Source organism: Leishmania braziliensis, chromosome 32 (genome assembly GCF_000002845.2).
Source record: "Leishmania braziliensis MHOM/BR/75/M2904 complete genome, chromosome 32".
Classification (NCBI taxonomy): domain Eukaryota; phylum Euglenozoa; class Kinetoplastea; order Trypanosomatida; family Trypanosomatidae; genus Leishmania; species Leishmania braziliensis.
The window spans coordinates 1,131,646-1,156,211 of NC_009324.2; the positions used below are offsets into that span (position 1 = coordinate 1,131,646).

A 24,566-nucleotide genomic window follows, 5' to 3' on the forward strand; every position below is an offset into this window, starting at 1 on the left:
GTGACCTTGTAAACAAGCAAACGAAAGGGGGAAAATGGTACATAGTCATCCAGGATTAAGCCACAGAGAGGGAGACAGACACATGCGCGCTACGTTTGGCCCTTCTCCTCTCCTGTTCGACTCGCGCAGGCACGTGAGTCGAAGGATGGAGCGTGAGAAGCAAGACGGCAAGCAGCAAAATGGCAGTAGGCACTTTATTCTTCGGTGGTCGCTGCGTAGGTGGAAAGTGCCTCGCTGTCTCTAGCAGATTGCAGTGATACAGAGCACGTGACCAGCAGAAGCTGATCGACACGGGGGCCAGAAGAACACAGACACAAACAAACACACACACGCACCCAGAGAAGCCATGAGCGGCAGCATGAGGATGAGGGAGAGGCCAGAATATGGATACGACATGGACACCATCCCTCTCACCTTCCGTTGTCAGCGCCTGCGAAGCTTGAGGATAGCGTCGATCTGCGCGTCAAGCGCCGCCCACGGATCCTCCACCGGCGCAAAACTCGATACGGAGTCGCGAGCGCCAGAGAGAACCGCTGTAGCGCCCCCGGCTACGGAACGACGCATCGGTGTCTGCGTCGACTCGGTCTGCAAGTGCGCTGGTGCTGACCTCGGCACGCTGCCTTGGAAGAGTGAAAACGATGCGCGGGTGTCTCGACGCGGCAGCAGATATGGAGAGGCGGATCGCCGTTCGGATCGCTGGAGAATAGGGGAGAGAGGCGACTGTGGCAAACTTACGGAAGACTGGTGAGTTGGTTTCGATGCCCTCCGGGCGTCCTTGCGGCTTCTCGACAGGCGCGGCGCAGAGTGGAGAGACAGGTTTGCCATGGCCCGCCTCGCGTCGGCCAGCCCACTTCGCTCGCAAACAGCCTGAACAAAGTCTTCATCCCGGTAGGCGGCACCAGAGCGGAGGAGCTCGAGCTCATTCATCACGCGCACGTCCGCCGCCGATGCCATCAGACTCCGTGGCCGCACATGGGATTGAGAAGCTCCCCGATGGTCCTTGACCTCACCACCCGCCATGCATGGCGCCAACGATGGGTCCGTATGCGACGACGCACCTGTCAGGCCTGCCTCCACGCCGAGAGGAGGTCCTGTCATCTCGCGCGTGTCCGTGAAGTGGCAGTTCGGGGTGAAGGTGCACCCGGCGTAGCGCCGCTCCTCCTCCATCTCGGCGAGATGCTGCAGCCGTCGCTGCCTTGACTCCATCCACTTCCCGCTTCGGGCAAGGAAAAGCTTTGCCACCTCGGGCAGCGGCCGATCTTTGGGAAAGGAGGAAGAGGTCTGCTGTGGTGACTTCTCCAACCGCGCACCTGAGGCGCTCGCCTCCCTCCTGGGCTCCACTGGGCGCCCATAGATTGGTGTGCCGCCTGTTTTGTGCAGCGCCATCCTCACTGACTGCTTGGTGATTTGCGGGTGGAAGGTTTCCTCCGCTGTTGCCTGGGCTCGCAGGCGCTCCAAGTTCTTCTTCTTTCGCTCCACCGCCGCCTCAAGCGACGCCATGAAGCGAGCGTGATGCGTCACTGCCATGATGTGCCCGTGCGACTGTGACGAGGTGGAGTGCCGCGGTACCGTGCCTCCCTCGGTGGTGTCGGCGCCGTCGCCTTGCTCCATCGCCGATGGCTCCTGGGGACTGTCGGTGACACCCTGCTGCTTCTCCCTCTGCCGCTCTCGCAGGTAGTGCGACAGCACAAAGTCAAGCCCGGCTCGGCGCAGCTCTGCGCGAAAGCTTTCCTGCTCCTCCTTGGACAGATCGTCGTAGCTCACGCGGTGTCCGTCCTTCCATGCCGTCGGCATCGCGTTGGGCTGAAAAAGCGGCTGCCCTGTTCCACCCTCAAAGCGCTCCGTGTCGGGGTTGTGATAACGCGCCCGCAGTTTCGCCACGGTCTGCTCGCGGCGCCTCGCGTCCTGCTCGACACGTCTCAGGAACCCCTTCACGGTGCCCCCACTACTTTTGGACGCGCGAGGGGGAGGCGTGCCCTGCAGCTGCTGCAGCAGCGAGGGATCACACGACACTCCTTCCCCAGTGCCGGGGCGGCGCAAGTCGCGCAAGACGGCTTCCTGATCCTCCACAATCGAAGAAGTAATTGGTGCTCCGAGCGGGTGCGGAAATGATGCTGCGGTATCAGTTGGCGCGTGTGCGGGCACAAAAACACTCACCCCAGCCTCCCACAGATTCTCACTGGGCCGCTTTGCCTCCCACAAGCACGGCCGGGACTTGAGTCGTTCTTGCACACTCGGCTCTGCTAGTAGGCGTCGGCTGCCCTCCGTGACCACCCCATCAGGGGCTAATATGCCGATCTGCGCTGCGGCTGCAGTCCACTGCTCCGCCTCCGCCTCAGCGCGCTGGTCGTACTTCTGGCGCAGCCGGCGGTCCATCTGTGCCTTCCAATCCATGCACCTTTGCATGAAGTTCTTCGTCCCCGTCACCTTCATGCGCTGCGCCGCCTCCGACACAGCCGGGTGGAACGTGCAGGCGCCAAGTTCCTCCTGCTCTACCGCCTGTGCACGCGCGGCTTGATGGGCAGCGTGCAGAGCGCGCTTCTTTTCTGCCGCCTTGTAGAGCTCCTCACACTTTGCTTGCTCCAGCTCGCTTGCCTGCTTTAGTGCTGCTTGCCGGTGATCGCGGCAACGAGCTTCAGAGATCTGCTCTAGAATATAAAGCAGCGAGTAGGCCGAGGTGGCCGCGGTGGAGGTAATCGAGGAAGCTCCTTCGCCTTCTAACGCAGCACACGTCTCCTCGGCGGCGCAGTACAGTACGAGCAACCCGACAGGCAAGTCGAGCGAGGCAATTGGTGGCGGAGCTGTGGAAACCGCACACGTCTTGCGCGAATGAATCACCGCTCTGTCCGCGGGCAGGGAAGTGCCCAGTATGCCGCGCAGCAGCGCGGCAATGTACGCTGTCGTGACGCCGCCAGTCTTTCTTTCCCTCTTCGACACGGTTGCTTCCGACGAGTTGTGCTCACGACCCACCACCTCCCGCCGCACCGCACGCGCAGCGGAGCAGGATGTAGCTCGCACTAGTGGCCTTGATGACCCCTCCCCCTTTGCAGCTAGTGTTTTGGCAATCGGGGAGTGACCCGCGACGTTGCCGGCCTCTGCCGCTTGCAGACCAGCGGTGGCGTCGTGGTTAGCATGCGGCGAGGATGTCTCCTGATATAATTTCAATGTGGATGATTCCGCCGCAGTGGCAACGAGGAGGTCCGCAGGAAGTGTGGTGAGCACGGAGAGAGGCGCCCCACTGCTCGCCAAGCCCGCAGAAGGGGCAGGAGAGTATGCAGGGGCCGCCACGACTGAGCTGCCCGAATGTACTGCTCGAGAGGAAGAGGAAAGAGGAGCGAGATTCGCTACCGCAGAGAGCTCAGTAGGTGTGTTCGCCCCCTTCGAGTGTTCAGTCAAAGCCGCTGCGGTGGCATCTTTCTCCGCATACGCAGGGCCAGCAGCAGGCGGTGCCTTCTGCTTGTCTCTACTGTCCCTCTGTGTTGTTGTCAGAAGCCTGTTCATCGCCAAATCCGTTGGCGCCGCACTGGTGGAGCTTGGGCAGCTGGCAGGCCCATCCAGAATCTCCTCTAAGGTGAGCATCCCTGACGTCTCGGTTGCAGCAGCAGGAGTCACAATAAGTGTATTGGCGTCATGGCTCTCGTGGTTTTCTATTCGAGGGAGGGTGTGAGGACTAGAAGAAGTGGGGTTCACGTTAACGGTTGCCGTGTAAAACTGCTCCCCATCACCGCAGCTGTGGTCGTCGCTCTCGCCAAGTGAAACGGCGTGCATGGCGTGAGCAGGAACGGAAACACAGCACCGGTCCAACGACACAGTGGCGGCCGCGCCATCGCGTGGTGGTGGGCCTACTGCCTCCATCAAGCTATCCACAATTCCCAAATCAGCGAAGACACTTCCTGTGCTTCTCCTCCTCCCTCCCCCTTCTGGCCGTTCCCTCGGCACAGACTGACCACCTTTGTGCGGCAGCAAGCAGCGAGGAGAGAAAAGAATGGGGCACACAATCAAAAGATGCGGACAGCACAGCACCTGCGCTACACACACAAGAGCATTGAAGGGGGAGATGCGCGGACCTCTTTGTGGGTCCCCATCCCTCTTGCCTCGTGTGTCTCTTCCTAGAGCGCAGGCTAATACGCAAATGTGCGGTGCTTATGGTGGATAACGCGAGGGATAGGGCGAGGCTCAATGACGGACGTGGGAGGTCGAGTAGCAAGAGTGACGAGGTCACACGAAACACCGCACTGGGATAGAGTGCAAAGAAGGGTGAAGGAGAGGGGGGGGTGAAGGAGACTAGATTGGGGTGAAGAGCATGGAGCTCGCACGTGAGCTTCTCGGAGTGTTGATGGCGAAAAGCGGAGAGCGACAGAGGGGAAAGAGAGGGAAAAACAGAGGTGGTCAGCGCAGTTGCGGGTATGTGGGCCCCTTCCTCACAAGGCGCTTACACACAAATATACACCTGTACTCGCACAGTCCCATATCGATCCCTTACGGGTGTACACGCGAGATAAAGCAAAGCGCCACACCCAGCGCACACAGTCAGTAAGACCAACATACCTCAAGCACGGCGACGCCGTTGTAATGGAAGGTGTACTGCGGTGATTCTGCGTATGCCTCAAGTTAGCGAGACATCTTAGGGGAATGCAGATGGGGGTGGCCCACTGGTCCACCCCCCCACTTCATCCCACAGGCCAACACACCAACGCACACCCACGCTTGCTTCACGCTCCGTCGCCCTCCAGCTCACGCATGAAGAGCGATTTGCGCTTTGACTTCCACAGCTGACCAGGAAGAAACGGCGGGAGTGGCAGGGCGGATTCGACGTCACTACCCGCTGCAACACCAGCGAGAGCACCACCATCACAACCCACCGTCCCTTGTTTGCGCTCCACAATGTCACCGATAGTGTAAGTGCTCCGCAGCAGCGACGGGGGGTATCCTGGACCTGTTTCAGAACTAATAAACTCATTGCACGAGCCCAGCTCGCCGGAGGTGGTCACTTGGGGCTGTTTGACCGCAGCCACAGCAGCAGCCATGGACAAGCCGCCCACATACCCCACGTCCGCAGCAAATCGCACGTGTTTCTCTTTCCGGGGAGACGGCGCTGCGGCCGAGGCCGAAGAGGAGGCCTCAGGCGAGACATCTGCCTTGGTCAGCGTTGCCGTAACGAGGGGCCGTGCAGAGGTGAGAACAGTCGCCGAAGGCGACGACGTCGGTGCACACCCATCGATGATCTCGTTAGGTGATAAGGAGGCCGCCGACTGCACTGTCGGAAGCGTGCCAGTTCCTGCGCTGGGCTTCGCCAGCGATTGCACCATTGTCCACCCTATGTCGCCGGGGGTTTGGTACACTATTGCCTCTCCTCTACCAGTCGATAATCGGCTATTGTCGGCGGTGCTGGTGACAGTGGCATGCGCAGCGCCATGTAACTGGAGAGCAGCTGTGGCAATAGGCGCCGCTGCCGGAGCCGAAGTGGGGGGTGAGGTGGGCACGGGTGCGCCCTCTGTTGCCTTTGATCTTTCGTCAATCTCAGCAGCAGCGCTACTTCGCCTCTGCAGCTCTGTGCGGATGCGCCTCTCCTTCTTGGCAATCATACGCTCCGTCATGATACGCTCGACGTAGTCATCGTCGTTGACGTGGTCGCCCAGCTCGGCCTCCAGTGCGATGAGCTCGTCTTCTGTGAGCTCATCCAGCTCATCGAAGGTGGTGAGCGCCACGTCGATGGAGTAGTCCAGCGGCAACCCAGAGGTCAGGGGTGATGCTGTCGAGGTTGGTGGTGTCGACGACGGGAGTGGGGTTAGGCAGCTTTCGAATGAAGCGAGGTGATTAGACGCAGGGGCACACACCGCATCGGGTGTCTCAAAGCGGTCAGGGGCGTTTGCCGATGCGACAGACTCCGAGGAAGAGGCGGCAGCTTGTGATTGCTGCTGCGGTGCCTCCGACAAAGGCGAAGGCTGCGACAACGACGGGGCAGCCGCCGCTCGAGTTTCCTTCTTCGCCAGCAACTCCGCCACAGCATCCTGTGCCTCGGGCAGCTCCGACAGAAATAGCTCCTGCTTCGCCCTGAGAGCATTCTGCTCCTGCTGCAGGACTTCGGTCTCCCGACGCAAGAAGTCAATGCGCCGACCAGCAATTTCTGCTGCCTGAACAGCACTGCGCTCAGCGAACCAGCCATCGCCCAGCAATACCAAGATAGTGTTCGTCGCGTTCAGCTCCGCAGGATAATAGGCGAGGCCACCAGCAACAGGGGCCAGCACGCGTCTGCGGCTGCGCTCTGTCAGGACGTGAAGAGTGTCCTTGAGGGTCGCGTACTCGCGCAGCTTCTCTTGCGCTCGCCGCAGCTGCTCTTCGTTTTGGTGCAGCAGGTAGAGGTAGAGCTCCGCCCCCGTGAGCACCTCACCTTCGCCGTACTCCTCCGCGCACATTGCAGTGTCGAGCAACTACGAAGGTCGAAATAGGAAAAATGCCGTGGGGGAGGAAGCAAATTCTCCGCCGCGTGCGTGCGTGCGTGAGGGGGGGGGGGGGGACAAGAGAGAGAAAAGAGGCGGTAGCAGCAACAGCGATAAGAGTAAGAAGCAAGGAGGGGTGGAGAGAGAGGGAGAGGTGGAGCACTGTGGTTGAGACAGATCGTTCTGCATAAGCAGCACCAGCATAGAAACGCACGCGCTGAAGCAGAACGTGCAGCGGCTCTTGAGTCAGTGCACGAGAGAGACCGCTGGCATACGCTCCACGCACACCACATAAAACGCTGGTCTGGTGCGTGTACGGCACTGGCGATGAGACGCTACTCAAGCTGAAGTACATGTACTCTTCTTTCCTCCCGTTGCTCGATGGACTCTGTCGCTACGTCGGCTGGTGCGACATTGTATGTATCTATGCTCTGGGGCAGTCCGGTACCGGTAGATCTTGTGTGTGGGTGGAGGGGGAGGGGAGGCGACCACTAAGTCCGCGAGAATCGTCACTGACACTTACCCACGCATACTCACCGCCGACAGTAGCCGTTGTGACTGCAACTCAGCCCTTCTACTCGATGTCGCACACATGTAGGCCGCCAGCACATCATCCACAAGCCGATACGAAGAAACGAGGATCAGAGGAGCAAATAAGTCAATCGATGCAACGACATCGCGGCAGTCGTCGAACTCAAAGAGAAAGCGAGAGGTGGTAAAAGAGGGGGAGACAAAAAGAAAGGCAAGTTCACCGTGGCCAAAAATGCGCGGCAACGTGGCTGTCCCTACGCATCGGAACGCTTCATCCCTCCTTCCGCTTTTTTATGCCTTCGTGGTCGGCCCCCAGTCCACCTGACACGCCTGGCTGTACATAACCGCAGAAGAGAGAGAAAAAAGAAAACAGAGAGCGAAAGAACGGCACGGAAGTTGAGCAAAGCGCAGACAGACGTGTAGGCGTAGGAGGGCGTCAACAAAATGGGGCCACACGCAAGAGATGAAAGACGACCACCTCCGCAGCCCATGGCACATGGAAGATGAGGAAGCAGGTGGACGTGTGTCTGGGCGAGAGGTGGAAACTGTCGCGGTACTACACCAATGCCGCAGAGCACCGCAAAAGGGGGGTGGCAAAGAAAGAAAAAAAAAGGGAGATTACGATGCCCTGGTACCCTTAAGCAGCTGCCCTCTGCGCCTGTGCGGAGCCAGAAGACACGGCGACGAGCGTGTCCATCCGAATCTTCTCAGCTAATCGGTTACAGTCATCACGCAAGTCGTTGTCGTACGGCGTAATGCGCAGCGCTCGCTCCAGATAGCCGTGAGCCTTGTGGTACTCCTTCATCCCACACAGAGCAGCTGCGATGCGCACGTAAGCCTTGAGAAGCATGTAGACGTGGCCGCTCTGCTCGCCCAACTTCTTTGCCGCGGCGCGGCGCTGACGGATAAGGTTATCACTGTTGCTTGCCCTCTCCGCTTCCTCCGTCGCAGTGACTGTCTTCGACGCTGCCCAGTCAGGCTCGTCCTCGTCCTCCTCATCGTCGCTGTCGAGCTGATCAGCCGCGAGGCCGCCGGGCTGCTCCAGCGCAGCAGCCACTTCGCCACAGAACTGCACGATGTCATCGCAAACCTTCAGAGCCTGCTTGAATTTACCCGCACGCAGCATCGCCGCTGCGAGATTTCCCTGTGCCTTCATGTGAAACGGATCTTCCTTGAGGATGGCACTATAGGTGGCCTCGGCAGCCTCGTAGGAGCCCTGGTAATACTGCGCCGCCGCCTCCTGCATCCGCGTGGCGAGAGGATCAGCTCGCGCGTCGTCCACGGTGATGCCGCGCTCCTTCATCTGAGCCTCAGCCATTGCCAAGTCGGCCGCTACATCATCGTCACTTGCCAGGTCTCGATAGGCGGCGGCCATGCGCAGATCCGCCACGCCGCTCTTGAGGTCATCTGCCCAGCAATAGGCGGCGCCGCGGCGGGAGTGAAGCTTCATCATGAGCCCTCGGTACCGCTCCTGTGTCACCTCGCTCGCCGGTGTGTTGGCCAGCATTGTCAGCGCTAGCGAACAGTCCTCGATAGCCCTCTTGTAGTCTGCCAGCTGCAGGTAGCACGCGGACCGGTTCATCACGCAGGTCAAGAAGGCGCCATCACGCTTAATCGACTCCGAGTACGCGTTCGCGGCCGCCTTCCACTGCTGCGCTCGGTAGCACTTGTCTGCCCTTTCCTTCCAGAACATTGGCGTGTCCTCAATCGAGACCGGCTTGTAGCGACTTTGCCGGTAGTACTCTTCATCCCCGCGGGAGCGCGTCGGCATCGCAAAGGTCTTTGGCGTGAAGTCGATGGTGACGTTGACGGTGTCCACCTGCCGGATCGTCGGTGGCGTGACGGCCGACGAGGACGACGCGGGCGTCACAAGAGAAGCAGCCTGAGGCATCGACAGCGGTGGTAATGATGAAGCAACAGCAGCAGCAGCGAAGATATCCGCCGAATACGGCGAAGGACCCGCAGGGGTGCTGCTCTTAGGCGGCAACGGCGAATCGGAAGCTACGCCCACTACTGGAGTCGCGTGGCTGTCCTCCCACGCGTATAGCTCAGTCTCAGCGGCGTCCTTCTCCGCTTTCGCCCGCTGCTCGATCTGCGTGCGCTGCGCCCTCTCCACATCCCACTGGGCCTCCAGCATACGCCGCTTCTCCGCCTCACGCTGCGTCACACGTGCATCTAGCTGCTCCCGGTACCGTTTCTCCGCCCTCCGCATCGACTCTTGTCGCCGCTGCAGCATTGCCTGTTTGCCGATGGTGGACTGATGCATGCTAAGAGCGTCCCAGACAAGGTCCTCCTCCGCCTTGTGAAGCTTGACGTGCAGAATGACACCATCCTGCGCGTCGGTGAAGTACTGTGTTGATTTGGCGGCATCGATCTCGTGCAGCAAGTCGATCGCCAGCAAGTACTGCGGCGGTGCATTGACTTTCACGAAAACGTCGGCAATCAGCACATCAATCGCGTCCTTCTTGCAGGCTTTGATGGTGATATGCAGGAGAACGTCCTCACCTGTCTGCTCCCACGTGAACTGCGGCTTCACTGGCATTCTTGTCTGCGTGAGATGTAGGTAGGGGGAGGGGGTTCACACAAGTGCACTCGCCAGTAGTATTGATGAGTTTATCCTTCTGTTCGGCCTCTTCTCTTCCCGCCGCAGGGGAGGTGGGGGGATATCAAATCGGAATCGTGTGTGTGTGTGTGTGTACCTATGTGGTACTTGATTGTCTCCGAGGAGAGGGAGAGAGGCGCGCTAGTACACCTATACAAGGATGGGCACGAGCACGAGACCAACAGTAGAGAAAAAGAGAGAGAAACTGACGCAGGAGAAAAAAAAAGAGGAAAGCAAGAAGATCTTACTTACAGTGGTGCACAGTCGAACACAAAACACTATCAGCGACACGATTTGAATTCGGTGCTCTCACACTAACGGATGGACACGTGGCTGAACTCGCACGTTGGCTTGCAGGAGCACAGAGTCCACACGCACATATACAGGCAGGATGCATTTCATCTTGCTCTGTGGACACCCAAAGCAAAGGAGAAAAAATGCGGAGGCGAGGATGAAGGAGAGATTGAAGAGAGGGTGCGTGCAAAGAAGGTTCCATGTGTGAGCCCTCCGTCCTTCGTACCCCATTATCCCCTGCTTGCCTGTTCACCCTCTCGCCCTCGCTACAGTCTCGTCTCTTGGATGGTTTTTCGATTCTCAGCAGAGCTGTGAGACGTGATCAGCGAGGGAGGGGCGGACACACAGACGAATAAGAGGAGGCCTCCTCCTCCTCCTATTTCCCCCACCCGCTCCTCTATCCATCGCGGATGGTCCACTCGCACGCCTCCTGCTTCGCTTTCCCTTTGGACAGAGAAAAGAAATGGCAGGCATATACATTGCGTGTGACTGTGACTGTTCTGATTTGCCACCCTGAAGTCCCCCACTCGAAGAAGCAAACTCAAGCAACGTAGGTATGCCTAGACAGAACAGCGTGGGTACGCGAGAAACGAACACTCAATACGCACAACGACAGCATCTACAACGACGCAACGCCACTCATCCATCGTCAGAGCGCGGTGCAGAGGACGTGCCTGCAACCACGCAGACGCGTAAAAGCAAAAAGACACATGTGGGCGTCCTCCACGCCCAGAGGCGCAAGGGCGAGGAGGGGGTAGAATAAATGGCAAAAGAAAGCAAAAGGCAAAGCGAGCAAAACACGAGCAGAGGTAGAGGAAGCACTTGGAAGGCGGCAGGCCAATGCACGCACAGGCAATGAGGGAGAAGAAAAAAAAAAAAAACAGAAACATGGAAAACATGAACGATCAGAGGAGAGAGAGAGGAGGGAGGGAGAAGAGGCACAAACCACACACTCCCGCAAGACAGAGTCGCTCTTGCAAGGGCACAGGAAGGACAGCACCACCACCAGCAACAGAGCTTGGGGAGAAGCAAAAAGATCACCTTTGATTCGATGCTGCTGTTGTTGTTGTTCCGCTTCGTTTGAAGCAGGCTATACGCGTACATATAGGGGCAGACAGATGGATAGACATGCTCGCTCTGGTAGGTATCCATGGACAAGAACGCAGACAGCGACCGAGAGAAGGAGAGAGAGAGAGAGCGGGAGACACCAATAGAGGCGGGGAAAGTGAAGGTTAAGGAATTTGGTGCTCCACCCTCGTTGGTTAGAGACTCACGCAGACAGCCGCAAGCACAGATATGCTGATGTGCCTTTCTACTGCGTGCTCGCCACTCGTTTTCCTTTTTCACTTTCTCGTGTGCACAGTCGTGTGCTGCTGTGGTAGCGGAGCCTATGGTGTCCCCCTCCCTTGTGCCTCTGAACTCGCTACCGCAGCGTACCCTTTCGCCTCGACACCATTTGTGCTGCGCTGTTCATTGCTTGAGCCGCCAAGTGGCCAGCGTTTTGCCAGCCGCGTCGAAGGGTGCCCTGCGTCTTGGCGAAGTGGTAGCCGAGGATATCCCAGAAGTGCACCGTCTCGCTGGCGCTGCGATGAATCACGTAAAAGGGAGGAAGCCCGTCGCTGAGACAGCGGTGCTCATCGCAATATGCACCGAAGAGAACCGCTTGCTTCAAGCTCATCTCTCCAGCAGAAGCGTGATGCGCATTCCTCTCCTCGCCTGCCGCCTCCCCTGTCTGTACGCCGTTGAAAGGCTGGTTCGTGATCATCAGCACATTATTGCGCTCTTCCACTATCCTCTGCTGGCTGTCACGGCACATTTGATAGCATACGCGGCACAGCGGCTCCCAGCCAAGCGAGTAGCGCTGGCCGTCGCACTTCACATCGGGCCCCACCCCTCGCTCAGCAGAGCACTTGGGGCAGAAGAACTGTCCGCACCGTCCGCACATGACACGCGTGACAGTGGTGGAGAAAAGTGTATGGCAGTCCGCCGCTGCGCAGGCGACACTGTAGCGCGGGACGCAGAGGTACTGTGTGGGGTCCATGACCCGCTCCCGGTACGCCTGATGGTCCATAACCTCCAGCGTATGCAGCAGCGCGCTCGACTCGCATAGAAGCGCATCGAGTCTCTGCAGAATAGGTGTGGTTTTGTCGGCAGCAGCGCTCCAGGTGGTCTCCATCTTCTCAAAAAAGGCAGCGCCAAGCACAGACGTGTCCATGACACGCACCCGGTTGGCAAGGAGAACGTCGCGGACGCGCATCCGGACGAAGGCGTTGCGTTCACGGGCGACATCAGGCTTCGTCGTAGCCACGGGATGCGAGGATAAGGCAGTAGTAGAAGAAACTGGTGCGGCCGCGGCAGCGGGTCTCTTCTCTGTTTGAGGGAGATCAGTAGCACACTGTGCCTTTCCACCCGTCCTCCTGCCCTCTTGAACTGTCAGCGATTGCTGCGGAGCTGAGGGGTGCGGCGATGCTTCCTCCTCCGCTTGTCGCGACTGCAGTCGCCGCGCATGATTGGCGAGCACGATGCGTGAGAAGGTGGTGAAGGAGCGGATTTCGTCCTCATCTTCGTCGCTCCCCTTGGTGCTGGCAGAGGTGCTCTCAGCTGCCGGTGCCGCGCTGCATTCCACCGTCACAGCGGGAATAGTGTCCATGTTCGTCGTGGCGGTGGTTACGGTGATGGCACCCCCTGCATCCTCCTGCAGCGCGCGCCGGGTAGAGTTGGGGATCCAGTGGTCCGCTGTGTACTCGAGTTCCACAGTGCATCCAGAGGGCAAGTCAGACGGGTTGTTGGCAGCAACAGAGAAGGTGGCGGCCAGTCGCGAGGAGGGGTCAGAGGCGTCACCATTCGTCGCCTCCCCACGGGCAGCGATCATGGAAGGTGGTATCTTCTCCAGCGAGATCACCGCCGGCGTTTGTGTATCAGCTGAAGGCATCGGCGGGGCAACACCAGGAGTCAAGAAATGGGCTGAGGATCCATCAGATCCGCTACCGCCATCACTAACAGTGTCTCGGAAGGCCTTGACTGTAACCGCATTCCCTTCAAAAAGAGCGGTCGCCCTCGAGGTGGCTGACATGTCGGAGAAGGCAGACTTAACTTTGACTGCAGGCGCTGATGATCCCGCGTCCAATCTGGGTGACGTCGTATTGACCACGCCTTTCCTCTGCACCACACCAGCAGCGACTGTTTCCCCCCTGTTGTTGTAGTGTCCGTCGCCTTCCTCTTTATCACCTCCTGCATCGTCGCCAAAGTGCACAGTGTGGACAGAAGCCTGAGCTCTCCTCAAAGCACCCGCCTCGCTGTCCTCGTCGGAGTGCACGTACACAAAGTCGTCGATGCAGGTGAGCTCAAACTCGTCGTGTAAGGCCTTCAGCTCCTTCGCGGTCAGTTGCTTGACGGAGCGGTCAATCTCCGCCTCCGAGATAAATGGTGGGGACTTGAACACGGTGAAGGGGTCGATGCGAACACTACGAAAACTGCTGCCCTCAGGTACCTTGCCAACGGTCGAGGATACGTCGCTGAGGCGGTTCCACAATGCCAGGAGGTTTTCAATGGAATCCAGCGTTGGGCCAACAGAGGAAAGGTAAACGTGCGCACGGTCGTGCAACTCCTGTGCATCATGCGGCACCGCGTGCCGCGGCGAGTCGGCAGAAGTGAGAGTCATTCTTAATGATCCAGCGGCAACTACGTAGGGGTATGTATATGTATGTGTGTGTGTGGGTGTGTGTTGCTGTGTAACTCGAAAAGTGAAGCGAGAGCTGAAGAAATGTGTCTGCAGAGGCAAAACACCGGCTGCACAACGCGACAAGGAGTAAGAGAGAGAGAAAGAGTGCGATGCTCAGGCGAGTACCACGACCCACCAGCACACACCACCGACGTACTTGCGTCTCACTGGGCCAAAGAAAACCCGCGCAACGTAAGAGAGCAGAACAAAACGAGTAGGGTAACGCAGCCACAAAGGAGAAAAAAAGAGAGGGGACACAACAGCAGAGCAGTAAACAGAAAAAGTGCACGCGTGCCGACACGCACACACGCACACACAGGTAGAGGCAGTGAGAGTGTTCGACGAGGAAACAAGTAGCGACAGCAGTGCTAAAGGAAGTACGCTACGTGATGGATGAGATCAATGGATGCAGAAGAGTAGAAAAGCAAATGAAAGGTGTCAAGAAAGGAAGCGGGGTCAGTCGACATGCATGAAGAGCAGCGCGAAAAAGGAACACCAGGTGCTGGGCGAGTGGGTGTGCTAAGAAGCGAAAGCAGGAGAGTCAGAATAGCGTGAGTGCGGAAGTGGATCACACAACCACTCCGCGCTCGGTAGAAGAAATGGGGCTCTTGCACTATTTCTCCTGCGCTGAATTCCTCTACACAGCTGCTCTTTTTTGTTGCTTTAGGTCAGATGCAGAGCCTCCGATGCAGGCCACAGAACGTTACTGAACGGAGGCGATGCAGGTAGCTGGTGTGTGTGTGGGGGGGGGGGAGAGTGGGCAGATGTCTGGCACTGGGAGAGCAAATAAAAACGACCAAATCAGAAGAAAGTGTGCAAAGCAAATGAAAAAAAAAATAGTAAATCAATAAACATGAAAAATTTCAGCGAGGGTGCCTTCTCGTTGTCAGAGAGGTGGCCGAAGTCCTGCACATAGACGACGACGACAGCTGAAACGAAAGCTCCACGTGAAAGGTGACAAAGAGAGGAAGAAGGATGAGAGAAAGAAAACAGAAAAGAGTGATGAAGAGGGCTGCAGAAGGTAACGCGTGTTTTTCAACTGTGTCACCAGGTGGAAGAGAGGAATAGCGTGATGTACACCTCTCTCCACAGCAACCACACATAAAGCCGTACAACGCAAGGGAGTAGAGCGGGTCGCTCTCGCCATTATACGTGAAGCGCACCGGGTAGTTTGTAAGGTTCACGCACATGACAATCCTACGCTCCCATCTGTCACCAGTCAAGAAGATCAACACAACAGTATCCTCGTGTGCAGGTTCTGTTCACGACGAATGCAATTAATGCAAAGACACGCATACACACACACACGCAGGTCACGGTGAGGTCCTTCACCGCGAATAGGCACCGTTTTTTTTTTCGGTGTGTTTTTTTTGTGTGTGCTGCTGGTTTTGCTTCCCCGTAGAAGGAGGCCTCACGTGCACCCCTGTGCGGCGATTCACTGGTAGCATCTACATATGGGTGCATACACAAAGAAACGTGCACACCCACACAGACAGACAGACAGACAGAGAGACAGAGAGAGACAGAGAGAGACACACACAAGTGCATCACCATCAACGCTACACACAGTAGACACTTGCAACCAACCTCCTCATATCATCCGTCTGCCACGGTTGCCTTTAACAGAATAAGAAAAAAAAAAAAAAAGAAAAAGAAACAGTAAAAAATAAAAAAGGTGATCAGGCCTCCCCTGTGTGTGCGGCTTCAGCTACTCCTCGTAGCGGGGGTACACGCGCCTTCAGTTATCTTCATTATTCGGTTGATTCCCAGCTATCCCTCCCATCGCCACCTCAGTAGCCTGAGCAAACGGTAAGGACTGACACAGCCAGCGTCGTAAGTACGCCATTAGCAAGCGCGCGTCTGCATAACTTCACCTTACGCCTCCAAGAGAACGCGATGATTTCACAAGTCGCTGGATAGTCTCATTATGATACGCAGGGCACAGTGCATGAACGGAAACACAAGTAACATACCGTCCACACGATCCAGCAGGCCACCATGTCCGGGGATAATGACGCCAGTATCCTTCAAGCGCGCAGCACGCTTAAGCAGGGACTGCAGTAGATCCCCGCACACGCCGAGCACGCCCATGATGACGCCGAGAAGTAGCCACAGAGCAACGCTCTGGTATGCGGGGTTCACAATGTTTGGCGCCGGTGCAGCAAACAACGTCCGGTAAAACCAGAACATGAGGCCAGCAAAGCTCACTGCATTCATGACCACGCCTGCCGCAGCACCTTCAACTGACTTGTTCGGGCTAATGTCAGGATAGAGCGGGTGTGGGCTGCGCAGCAGCACCCGCATGAACCTACTCGCCTCCGTTAGCGGTCGCTTCCCCGGCTGGTTCGCCGCCCCACTGGCTGGAGGATCCTCGCTAGTTACGTCGTAGATCCGCCCGTATCGCTCTCGCAGCGCTTTGAGGCTGCGCCCCACCACCAGGGCGAAAATGTCGTTCACGAAGTTGCTAATTAACGTTGAGGCAGCCCACGGCAAGCCGACGTTCGTGATGTGGTACACACAAAGAGGGGTAGTGAGACCAGCAATCCATAACATGCCAAAAATGTCGAGGCAGAAATCAAGGAGCTGCTCCGCTGGCTGCCGCTCTGCAATCATCTGCAGTTCGGTCAAGAGAAAGTAGTCACGCTGTGCCTTGGCCACCAGCGCTTCCTTCGTCTCTCTTTGGTTTGCCAGAGAGAGGTCCGGCCCAGCATTGAGTGCTGCCGCGGCGGTGAAGACACCACCGCATCTACCAACGTGGCCGACCACCCCCCGTGAGCTGTTCTGCAAGCAGAAGGATAGCTGCTGGCACAGACGCTCCAACGCGTGCTCCACATTGAGCTTCAGACGATTATGCGCCACTAGCGTCACAACGACGAAGACGAGGAAGCAGAACTCGAGCATCAAAAGAAACGCCTCTTCGCCAATGTAGGCAGCAGACGACAGCAGCACCCAGCCTAGGTGCTTCAGAGCGTTGTAGAGGGTGATGGGGACCACTGGCAGGGCGTACACCTCGGGGTAGAGTGGTTCCCCTTCGATGTGAGGCGATTGCGACGTTGACGTCGCTGCATTTCTCATTGACATGAGCAGTGCCACCTTGAGGTGGCGCTTAACTCCGTTCCACTCGATGCCGCATATGAACATGGCGAAGCAGGCGAGCAGTGTTGCACAATACAACGAGTAGGCGCCAAAGGCGATGACAGCGGGACCAGCAATACAGATAGTGACCGTTCGAATTTGAATGTTGGTGAGGCCGATCAGGTTGCAAGCCGGGCTGGCCTTGGCAGATGGCACCGTGGCCGTCCCTTCGCCGGTCATTTCTCAGTTAAAGAAAAAGATGAACGAAACAAACGAATAAGGAGAACCCGCGCTATCGCAAGAGCGTGTCTTTGCGTCCACGGAAACGAGCGCGCGTGTACACATCAACCGTAGAAAACAGCGAGGGAGCGGTAAAGAAATGCACTAGTGAAATCCTGCAGTGTAACCCACAAGGATCCCATACACTTCTCTACAGAACGAGCATGTGCTCATAAATAGACAATGTAAAAATGAGAGCAACGCGAATAAACGAGAGAACTTAGAGGACGGCCTGAAGGAGTACGGGGGAGAGGAATATGCACATGTACGCGCCTTGTCAGGGCTACGGCGGCGGTCGCGGTTTGTTATGCAGTTGTTACGAATCCTCCTCCTTTGTTTGTTTATGGACGTGTCAGTGAATCGATGGTCTGCGCCTTCGCTCTGTCAAGGACGGAGCTTTTTGCGTAGTTGCTGCTTCGTCGGTGGGGAGGAGGGTCGCGTGCGGGCCTACAGCCAAAAGCGAAACACTGCAAGGGAGATACACAAGAGTGATAAAACAGGAAGAGAAGTGAGCTGGGGGATAGAGAGAGAGAGAGAGAAAGGGAGAGAGGTGCAAGAGGAACGAGCTGGCACACCTCACGGCAAGAGCGGTGATGAGGTTGTATTCAAGGATAAAGGGACGTCAAGGATGCACGTGTGTGTGTGGGGGAGGGGGGGTGTATCTGCGTCTTCGTAGGTACGGGTGGGCCACGTTTTTCGGTATACATCCCCACACATCTTCGTTTAAACAATCTCTTTGATCAGGCGTTAGTCAGCCGCGCTACAACATCTCGCAACTCAGCAAAGTGCCACGTTGTGCCCCCTCGCCAGTGAGATAATATAATGGAGAAAAGTTCATCAAGGAAACATAGAGAGAGCAAGGCCCAGTCAGCGCGAAGGAGGCGGCGGCTGAGTAACTACATGTGCCGTCCTTGTTGCCGTCGTCCACAATGAGAAAACACCACCCTCATAGCGCATGATGAGGTTTGCATCGTATGGGCACCGCTGTTGCGGCACAGGCACAAGGGTGCATCGAAGGAAACGCCTGTGAGCGGCATAAATCGGCGGGGAGCGCAGCGAGGAAAACAAGAGAGAGGAAGCGCCTCCACACCGCGGCGCAAACATGCATACTTACCAAGATTGATGCAGCTTACCACTATCGCCACCCATCAGCCCAATCAGAAAGTGTGAACGAGAGGGGACAAGAAAAGGAAAAGGAGAAAAGAAAAGATGGAAAGGGAAAGGGAAAGACGAAGCCCAAATAATGGGCACACGCACACGGCTCAAGCCCACAAACACAAACATATGCATATCTGTTCCGCAGAACGCAGAGAAAACGCCCAACAGTAAAGCAGCGAAAGGGCACCGTGATCAAACCGAGTATCAGGTAGGGTGGAATGCGGAAACAAAAGAAGAGAGCAAGTCACACAACTGTGGAGGCACTGCAACCTCACAGCCCCAGAAACAACAACAACGATTAAGAAAAGAGGAGTCGCTCTCCAGAGCCTGGGAAGAGCTCTGATGAAAAGAGAGCGGCGGGGATTCGCTCGTGCAGTGCTCGCTGAGCAAGTCCATGCGATCATCGCTGGATTGAAGCATTTCGAGAAAGCAAACCAGAAAACAAGGCGTGGTGCTCCCTTTATCCGCTCCCTCGCAGTACCCTCGCTGCCGTTGCGTTGAACTCGAGAGCCGCCGTGCTTCGAACCACCTCGCTCTCTCTGCCTCGCTCTGTTCGCAGATGGTGCCTCTTCCCCTTCTGACATCACTGCTACAACCGACCATTCACGCAGTGCGGGTCTCTTCAAAGGAACAGAAGTTCGAAATAGTGGTACGCCAAGGCAATGATCGCCACCCAGAGAATGGTAGCACTTGTGATGCTGCCACCGTGCACCACGCGCCACAGTCGTCGCTTACCACGATGCCACTTGCCAAAGACGGACACGTGGAAAAGTAGCTTCATGACACCCCAGTGAATTTCCTCTTCAGAGCTAAGGCTCTCGCCGGGCACAGCGTCATCAGATGCGGGAGCGGTCGCCGGTCCGTTCGTGTCACCAGAAGGCTTTGGGGGTGTAACTGCATTTCCACCGCTAGCTTCGTCCTTCACGGGCGGCTTTGGAGCGGAGACAGTGCTGTTCGGCTTTCCCTGGCTCCCCACACCACACGCCTCCAGCACGAAGCCCACGAAAGAGAAGGAGCTGTGGTGCTGCAGCACAACATCGGGCGAGTTGATGCTGCCGTCAGCGCTGCCACGGAAGAGGCGGATTGTGGCGTTTAGATTCCTGTTGTAGAATTGAGCTGTCTCTGCGTCCAGCAGCTCGTACTCCCCTCCCTCCTCCTCGCCACTGCTGCTGCTCATGCCGGGAGCTGAACGGATGCCGTCTGCATCGTCACTGTGATAGCCTGACGTGTACCGATGCTTCATGTTCGACGTTCGGCGAATGAGCGACGATGTTGTACTTGTGGAGGCGCCTGCCGTCGCTGCTCCCTGCGCCGAGGATGTGGAGATCTCTGACGGTTGCAGTAACCCTTGCAAGCGCTCCCAGAGCACTACAGCAGCCTGCTTACCCCCCTGAGTGGTGAAGCAGGACGGCGTACGACGGGTCCGACGTCCGCGACTCTCCATCAGCAGTGGCTTCAGATCCCAGATGCGGACGCACTGAGTGTGCGCGTGGCCGGAAGCTGATGCACCAGCCGCTGACCTTTGTCGCCCCGCGCGCCGCAGTGGGCGTGCGCTACAGCGGGAGGAAAACACCGAGCTTGTCGCGCTGCACTGTAGCAGTGCCCCTGCACTCGTATCGGAGGGCGACGTCAAGGCGGCGTCTGAAGCTGAGGCGTCGCTCATCACTAACGCCCCCAGCTGCTGTGACGACGTCGGGGATCGCGAAGTGGTCGTAACGGGGAGCTGGGATAGCTCCACTCGGCTCCCTAAGGGCGAAGCTTCCCGTAGCAGCGAGGTGGTGCGCGGCTCCAGCACTTCCTCGCGCAGCACGCAATCCAGCACCGACACCAGCTTCTCCTCCCGGACATAGTAGGACGACTCGAACGTGAACAGTCGTGATCCTTCAGCATTGCTGATGGCCACGTGACCCGCCAGCGGAAACAGCCATGACACAAACGGGGCGGGGAAGAAGAAGACGCAGCAGCCGAAGTGCTGCAGCTCCACCGCCGTCCGCGAGGACAGCCGAAGTTCCGTGCCCAACGGAGACAGTGGCACACTAGAGGTGTGCAAGGCTGGGAAGCTGTCCAGCAACTTGGCCGTCGCTGTCGCAAGTGAAGTCAGCGCCGGCGGGCTTGGGGAGCCACTTCTATTCGTGATGGCATCGCTGTCGGCGCGCAGGCTGTATGTCTGAGAGGGAAACACTGAGTCAGTAGACGCCACACTTGCAGCAGGAGCACGTGTGGCTGTGGCCACTTCGCCAGAGGGGCCGCACGTGGCAGCACTAGTGGACTGTACAGATGAAGCGCAAGCTTTCGCGGAGAGGGGTGGAACTCCGGGAAAGGAAGCCGCTGTCGAGGAGGGCATGGTACCACTGCCTCCCAGCTTGAGGAGAGCCGAGCTGAACGAGGGACTTCGCTTCGTAGATCTCCGCCGCACAAGGGTCTGCACAGCTGCACTCCCATTCGCTCCCGATGCAGCGGAGTCGGTGGGCATGGTTGACTGCTGCCGCTCAAGCACATATTGATCCGTGTCCGTTGTAGGATTCACATCAGCAACCTCGCCCGTGCCGTTTGCCACGTACTGAGACGTGTCCTGGCAGCTGTCAATTGCCGTCCGCTGGCGGTGACCGTAGTCCAACGCAAGTGCCGCCAAGGGCGACGGCGTCGCCGCAGATTCTGACGTGTTCACTGGAGATTGCTCGTCGGCTTCGTCGTCGGCGTCTAGACTTGTGGTGGTGGTACTGCGGCAGTTTAGCCACGGCGACGTCGGGTCCGTCGTAAAAGGAGAGTGGCGATCGCAGCTTTGCATCACCACTGCACCCTCATCAGGGAAGGAAGAAGCACGCGGGCTCGTGGGTGAACGGGACACAGCGGCCACCGCGTCTGCTCTGCTCGATGAGCGGGTTCCATGGTCGCTTAGGAGCTTGTTCTCCCTATGATCGGAAGAGGAAAGCATGGCGGCCACGCTCGGCATACACTTCGCTTCTCCCACGACAAGGAAAGCAGTAGCGGCAATAAGCGCGCACACAGTCAAACGCTAGAAAAGTGGGCCCAGTCGAGACGGAAACCGGAAAAGAGCGGAGGCGTATTGAGCCGAAATCAGGAGAGAAGCAAAATCAAAAGAGAGGGAGAAGAGAGAAAATGCAGAATCAAAGAGGTGCTGCTTATATGCGCACAAGCGAGAAAGAAAAGAACGAAACAACAAGAACAAGGGTGCCCCACCTAGTATGGGATCTAATGAAATGCCCAAAGACAGAAAATGACTTGTCTGATGTTGGCAGGCCCAAGACGCCGCTCTGCATGTATACAATGAAATCAAACCAAAGAAAAAAGGCGAGGTCAACACGATACGGTATGTCTATCAATACACGTACACAAATACACTCTGCAGCGACACACACACACACGCACGCACACGCACACACGGTGTGTGTGTGTGTGTGTGGGGGGGGGGGGGGGGGGTGATGATTGATTCACCTTTTTCTGCTCTCCCTCCTTTCCACTTCGTCCACTCTGACGGGGAAGCAAAGGAGAAGGCAAGCACTACCACACGAGAGACAAAAGAGCAAACGGCGAATGAGACGAGCACGCCGACAAAGCCACAAGAACAAGAGGGGAATAAAACACCACTCAGCACAAGCGGAAAAAAAAAACCAAAGTCACACAAGTTCACTCGACAGCAGATGCGACACAAACACACAAGACGAGAGGAAGAAGAGAGGAAGACAACGGGCTCTCTTTTGAGGGAGATAACGAGAGAGATGGCGCTGAAGAAATAGAGAAGGAGAGAAACAGAGGCAGTCAACGATCGAATCTGTTGTCCGGTACTCTCGCGTTGCTCTGCAGTGGTCCTGGGGGAGGGGGGAGGGAGGGGGGGTTGCAGCCCTACTCGCTCTTCTTTTGTGTGGGTTGCACAGTCTCAGACTCGCGCCGTACGTATCCTCCGCCTGTCCTCCTATTCGATCCTCCTCACAAGTTATCCCGTCTTACTTCACTCAGCTGGTTATAAAACGCGAGAAAAAAAAAGCACAAAGACTAGGCAAAAATGAGAGGAGAAAGAGAGACGGACACTGTGGTGCGTGGCACTGAATGAGGAAGCAATAAAATCATATACGTAAAAGAAACCAAGAAAAAGACGGTGTGTATGTGTGTGTGGGTGTGTGTCTGTTGTTGCGCTTCTGTGCAGGAACAACACACAAAAAAAAAAAAGAGGAAAAACACGACGATACAGAGAGAGAGAACCTGATGGATGTATGGGTGGGGGCAGATGTGCTGATGCTGACCTTCCCCGCAATAGCCGCACCAACAGCAGCACACCCACTGTATCACGATGTCCACGGCGTCGCCTAGAGCTGAGCTGGAAGTCCTACTCTTTTCCCTGTGCTCTCGCACCTCTTACACTCCCCTCTTTTGGTTCGAAGTTGCCTGTCTGACAGTGGAGACGAGGGAAAAGACGAGAGAGATCGCACACACGCACACACACAAAGCAGCGAAAGTGAGTACAAGACAAACGTGTGCTTGTGTTTACGTCGTCGCTCTTTTTTCTTTCGACTCCCGCTGAACTCCGCACAAGTGTCCGTGCTCGATCCGCTGCCAGGGCTTCACGACTTCGGAGAAGACTTGTACTAAGACCCCAGGCGCAAGAAAAATGCGAGGGGAGAAAGGAAGTAAAACACCGAAGAAGAAAAGAAAAACAGGGGAAGGACAGCACTGTACATGCACACACACACACGAGCACACAAGCAGACGTAGGCCGCGTCTGCCTCGTTATCGATCGCAAAGACGTCGCAGGAGAGAGTGGAGAAATTAATCAGAAACGAATAACGATGCGTGAATATGTAATCTGGAGGAAGCGAGAGCGTGTAGAGGGATGTGGGTGCGTGGATGTGCTTTTTTTCTTTCGTGTGATTCACGGCGAACGAGGGAAACACAGCGACAGGAAGAAAAGGTACCAGAGAGGTGACCAGCGAATTGCAGGTAAAACAGCTAAGAGCGGCAGTGGGACAGAGGCGAGCTTGGTGTGGGTGTGCTTGTGAGGAGTCGGGAAGAGAGTAGGAAGTGGGTGTAGTGTCCGCAATGCGGAAACAAAGACAATTAAAAAAAAAAACGGGGGAAAGGGAAGCAGCTTAGATTAACAAGCCACACTAACAGGATGCCGACACACAAACAAACTACAGGAAGGAAGGGGGAAAAGTGCGGAAGACGCGCCCAACCGTAGCCGTGGCACAAAAAAGCAGTGAGTCAACTAAACTCCTGTGGGTAGTGATCAGTGGGCAAGTGGGTGGGTGCGGAGTAGAGGAAAGTGGAAGATGAAATGTAAAACAGATTTAGGAGAGAACACTGATAAAGGTACAAAAAACTGAAGAGAAGCCAGCGAAGCAGAAAGAACCAGAGGAAATGAAAAAGGGGAGGCAGCAGCAGGTGAGGAAGTAGGAAGTCAGAGAGATTGTGATTCTTGGGTACGTTTGCGCATGACGTCGTTGAAAAAAAAAAAACACACAAGCACCTCTTGAAAGAGCGAGGAGAGCGAACGACTGAGACAACGACACCTCGTGTGTTCTATGGGTGTTTCTCGTCTGCTGATCAATGATGGTGCCGTATATCGGCAGACACAAGCGCAGCTGTTGCCTCTCTCTTATATACGCACACGTCAATAAATAAATAAATAAAACGAAAGGAGGAAGAGGGCACGTGCAACAGGCGTTCAAAAATTCAGCAAGATCGAAGAGGAAAAGTGACAAGAGATCAAGATAGAGAGTGGTGTCGCTTGTGCGTGCGTGTGTGGGTGTGGATGTGGGTGTGGATGTGGGTGTGGGTGTGGGTGTGGGTGTGTGGATGTGTACGTTGGGGAAGTGGACTTACTCGCCTGTACAAAAGACTGGGCCTCTACGTGGACAGAGTGCGAGTTTTCGCACTATTAGGGGAATTGCTAGGGAAAGGAGGAGGGGAGGGTGCTTGCGTATCCCACACACTACCGACTTTTAGGCAGCACGTCCAGGGGGAATGTGTGTGTGTGTGTGTGTGATAAGTTGTGTGTGAGTGATGGGGCGCTTGTGTGGGTTGCTGTTGGGCTGGGGTGAACAGGCGGCCTGGTCCTGTTCGGGGTCGGGCGAGCTCGCGCGATGCTCTACGGTTTTGTGAGTGTCGTGGTGCCTTTCGGCAGTTATCGCGGTTGTGTCGTGTCGTGTTGGCGAGAGGTTCGGTTTCGGGGTTTGGGTTGGGTGTTGGCGGTGTGGGTGCCACTTGGGGGTTATTGGGCGCGGCGAGTGCATAAGCGGTGTGCGGGAGTAATTGGTGTATCTTACGGTGGTCGTGTGTTGCATACGACGACTGTGGGTCGTAGCCTGTGAATTGATATGGTTAATGATACCGGCTAGGTGTTTGTCTATGTTTGAGAAGCGTGATTACTTCCGCGGCACACGTGAGGTGAGGCGCTTGTACGTCGAGTCGCCGTCAGTGTCGTGGCGGAGCTACAGCGGCGGGGGGG

The 24,566-nt window shown here is 56.7% G+C and overlaps 6 protein-coding genes across 6 annotated transcripts; all 6 read right to left on the minus strand.

Annotated features, from left to right (window-relative positions):
* Window positions 1–423: 423 nt before the first annotated feature.
* Window positions 424–3,855, minus strand: LBRM_32_3070 (conserved hypothetical protein; the record flags this gene model as incomplete). The annotated part of the gene is made up of 1 exon (XM_001567609.2): window positions 424–3,855. The coding sequence occupies one exon, from the start codon at window positions 3,853–3,855 to the stop codon at window positions 424–426; it is 3,432 nt and encodes a 1,143-aa protein (XP_001567659.2).
* An 857-nt stretch (window positions 3,856–4,712) lies between these two features.
* Window positions 4,713–6,416, minus strand: LBRM_32_3080 (conserved hypothetical protein; the record flags this gene model as incomplete). Its single annotated transcript, XM_001567610.1, has 1 exon — window positions 4,713–6,416. One exon carries the CDS (start codon window positions 6,414–6,416, stop codon window positions 4,713–4,715), a length of 1,704 nt encoding a protein of 567 aa, XP_001567660.1.
* Window positions 6,417–7,608: 1,192 nt separating this feature from the next.
* Window positions 7,609–9,513, minus strand: LBRM_32_3090 (conserved hypothetical protein; the record flags this gene model as incomplete). The annotated part of the gene is made up of 1 exon (XM_001567611.1): window positions 7,609–9,513. One exon carries the CDS (start codon window positions 9,511–9,513, stop codon window positions 7,609–7,611), a length of 1,905 nt encoding a protein of 634 aa, XP_001567661.1.
* Window positions 9,514–11,290: 1,777 nt separating this feature from the next.
* Window positions 11,291–13,528, minus strand: LBRM_32_3100 (conserved hypothetical protein; the record flags this gene model as incomplete). Its single annotated transcript, XM_001567612.2, has 1 exon — window positions 11,291–13,528. One exon carries the CDS (start codon window positions 13,526–13,528, stop codon window positions 11,291–11,293), a length of 2,238 nt encoding a protein of 745 aa, XP_001567662.2.
* A 1,962-nt stretch (window positions 13,529–15,490) lies between these two features.
* On the minus strand, window positions 15,491–16,903 carry LBRM_32_3110 (phosphatidate cytidylyltransferase-like protein; the record flags this gene model as incomplete). Its single annotated transcript, XM_001567613.1, has 1 exon — window positions 15,491–16,903. The coding sequence occupies one exon, from the start codon at window positions 16,901–16,903 to the stop codon at window positions 15,491–15,493; it is 1,413 nt and encodes a 470-aa protein (XP_001567663.1).
* Window positions 16,904–18,722: 1,819 nt separating this feature from the next.
* LBRM_32_3120 (hypothetical protein, unknown function) lies at window positions 18,723–21,053 on the minus strand (the record flags this gene model as incomplete). The annotated part of the gene is made up of 1 exon (XM_001567614.2): window positions 18,723–21,053. One exon carries the CDS (start codon window positions 21,051–21,053, stop codon window positions 18,723–18,725), a length of 2,331 nt encoding a protein of 776 aa, XP_001567664.2.
* Between the last annotated feature and the right edge of the window lie 3,513 nt (window positions 21,054–24,566).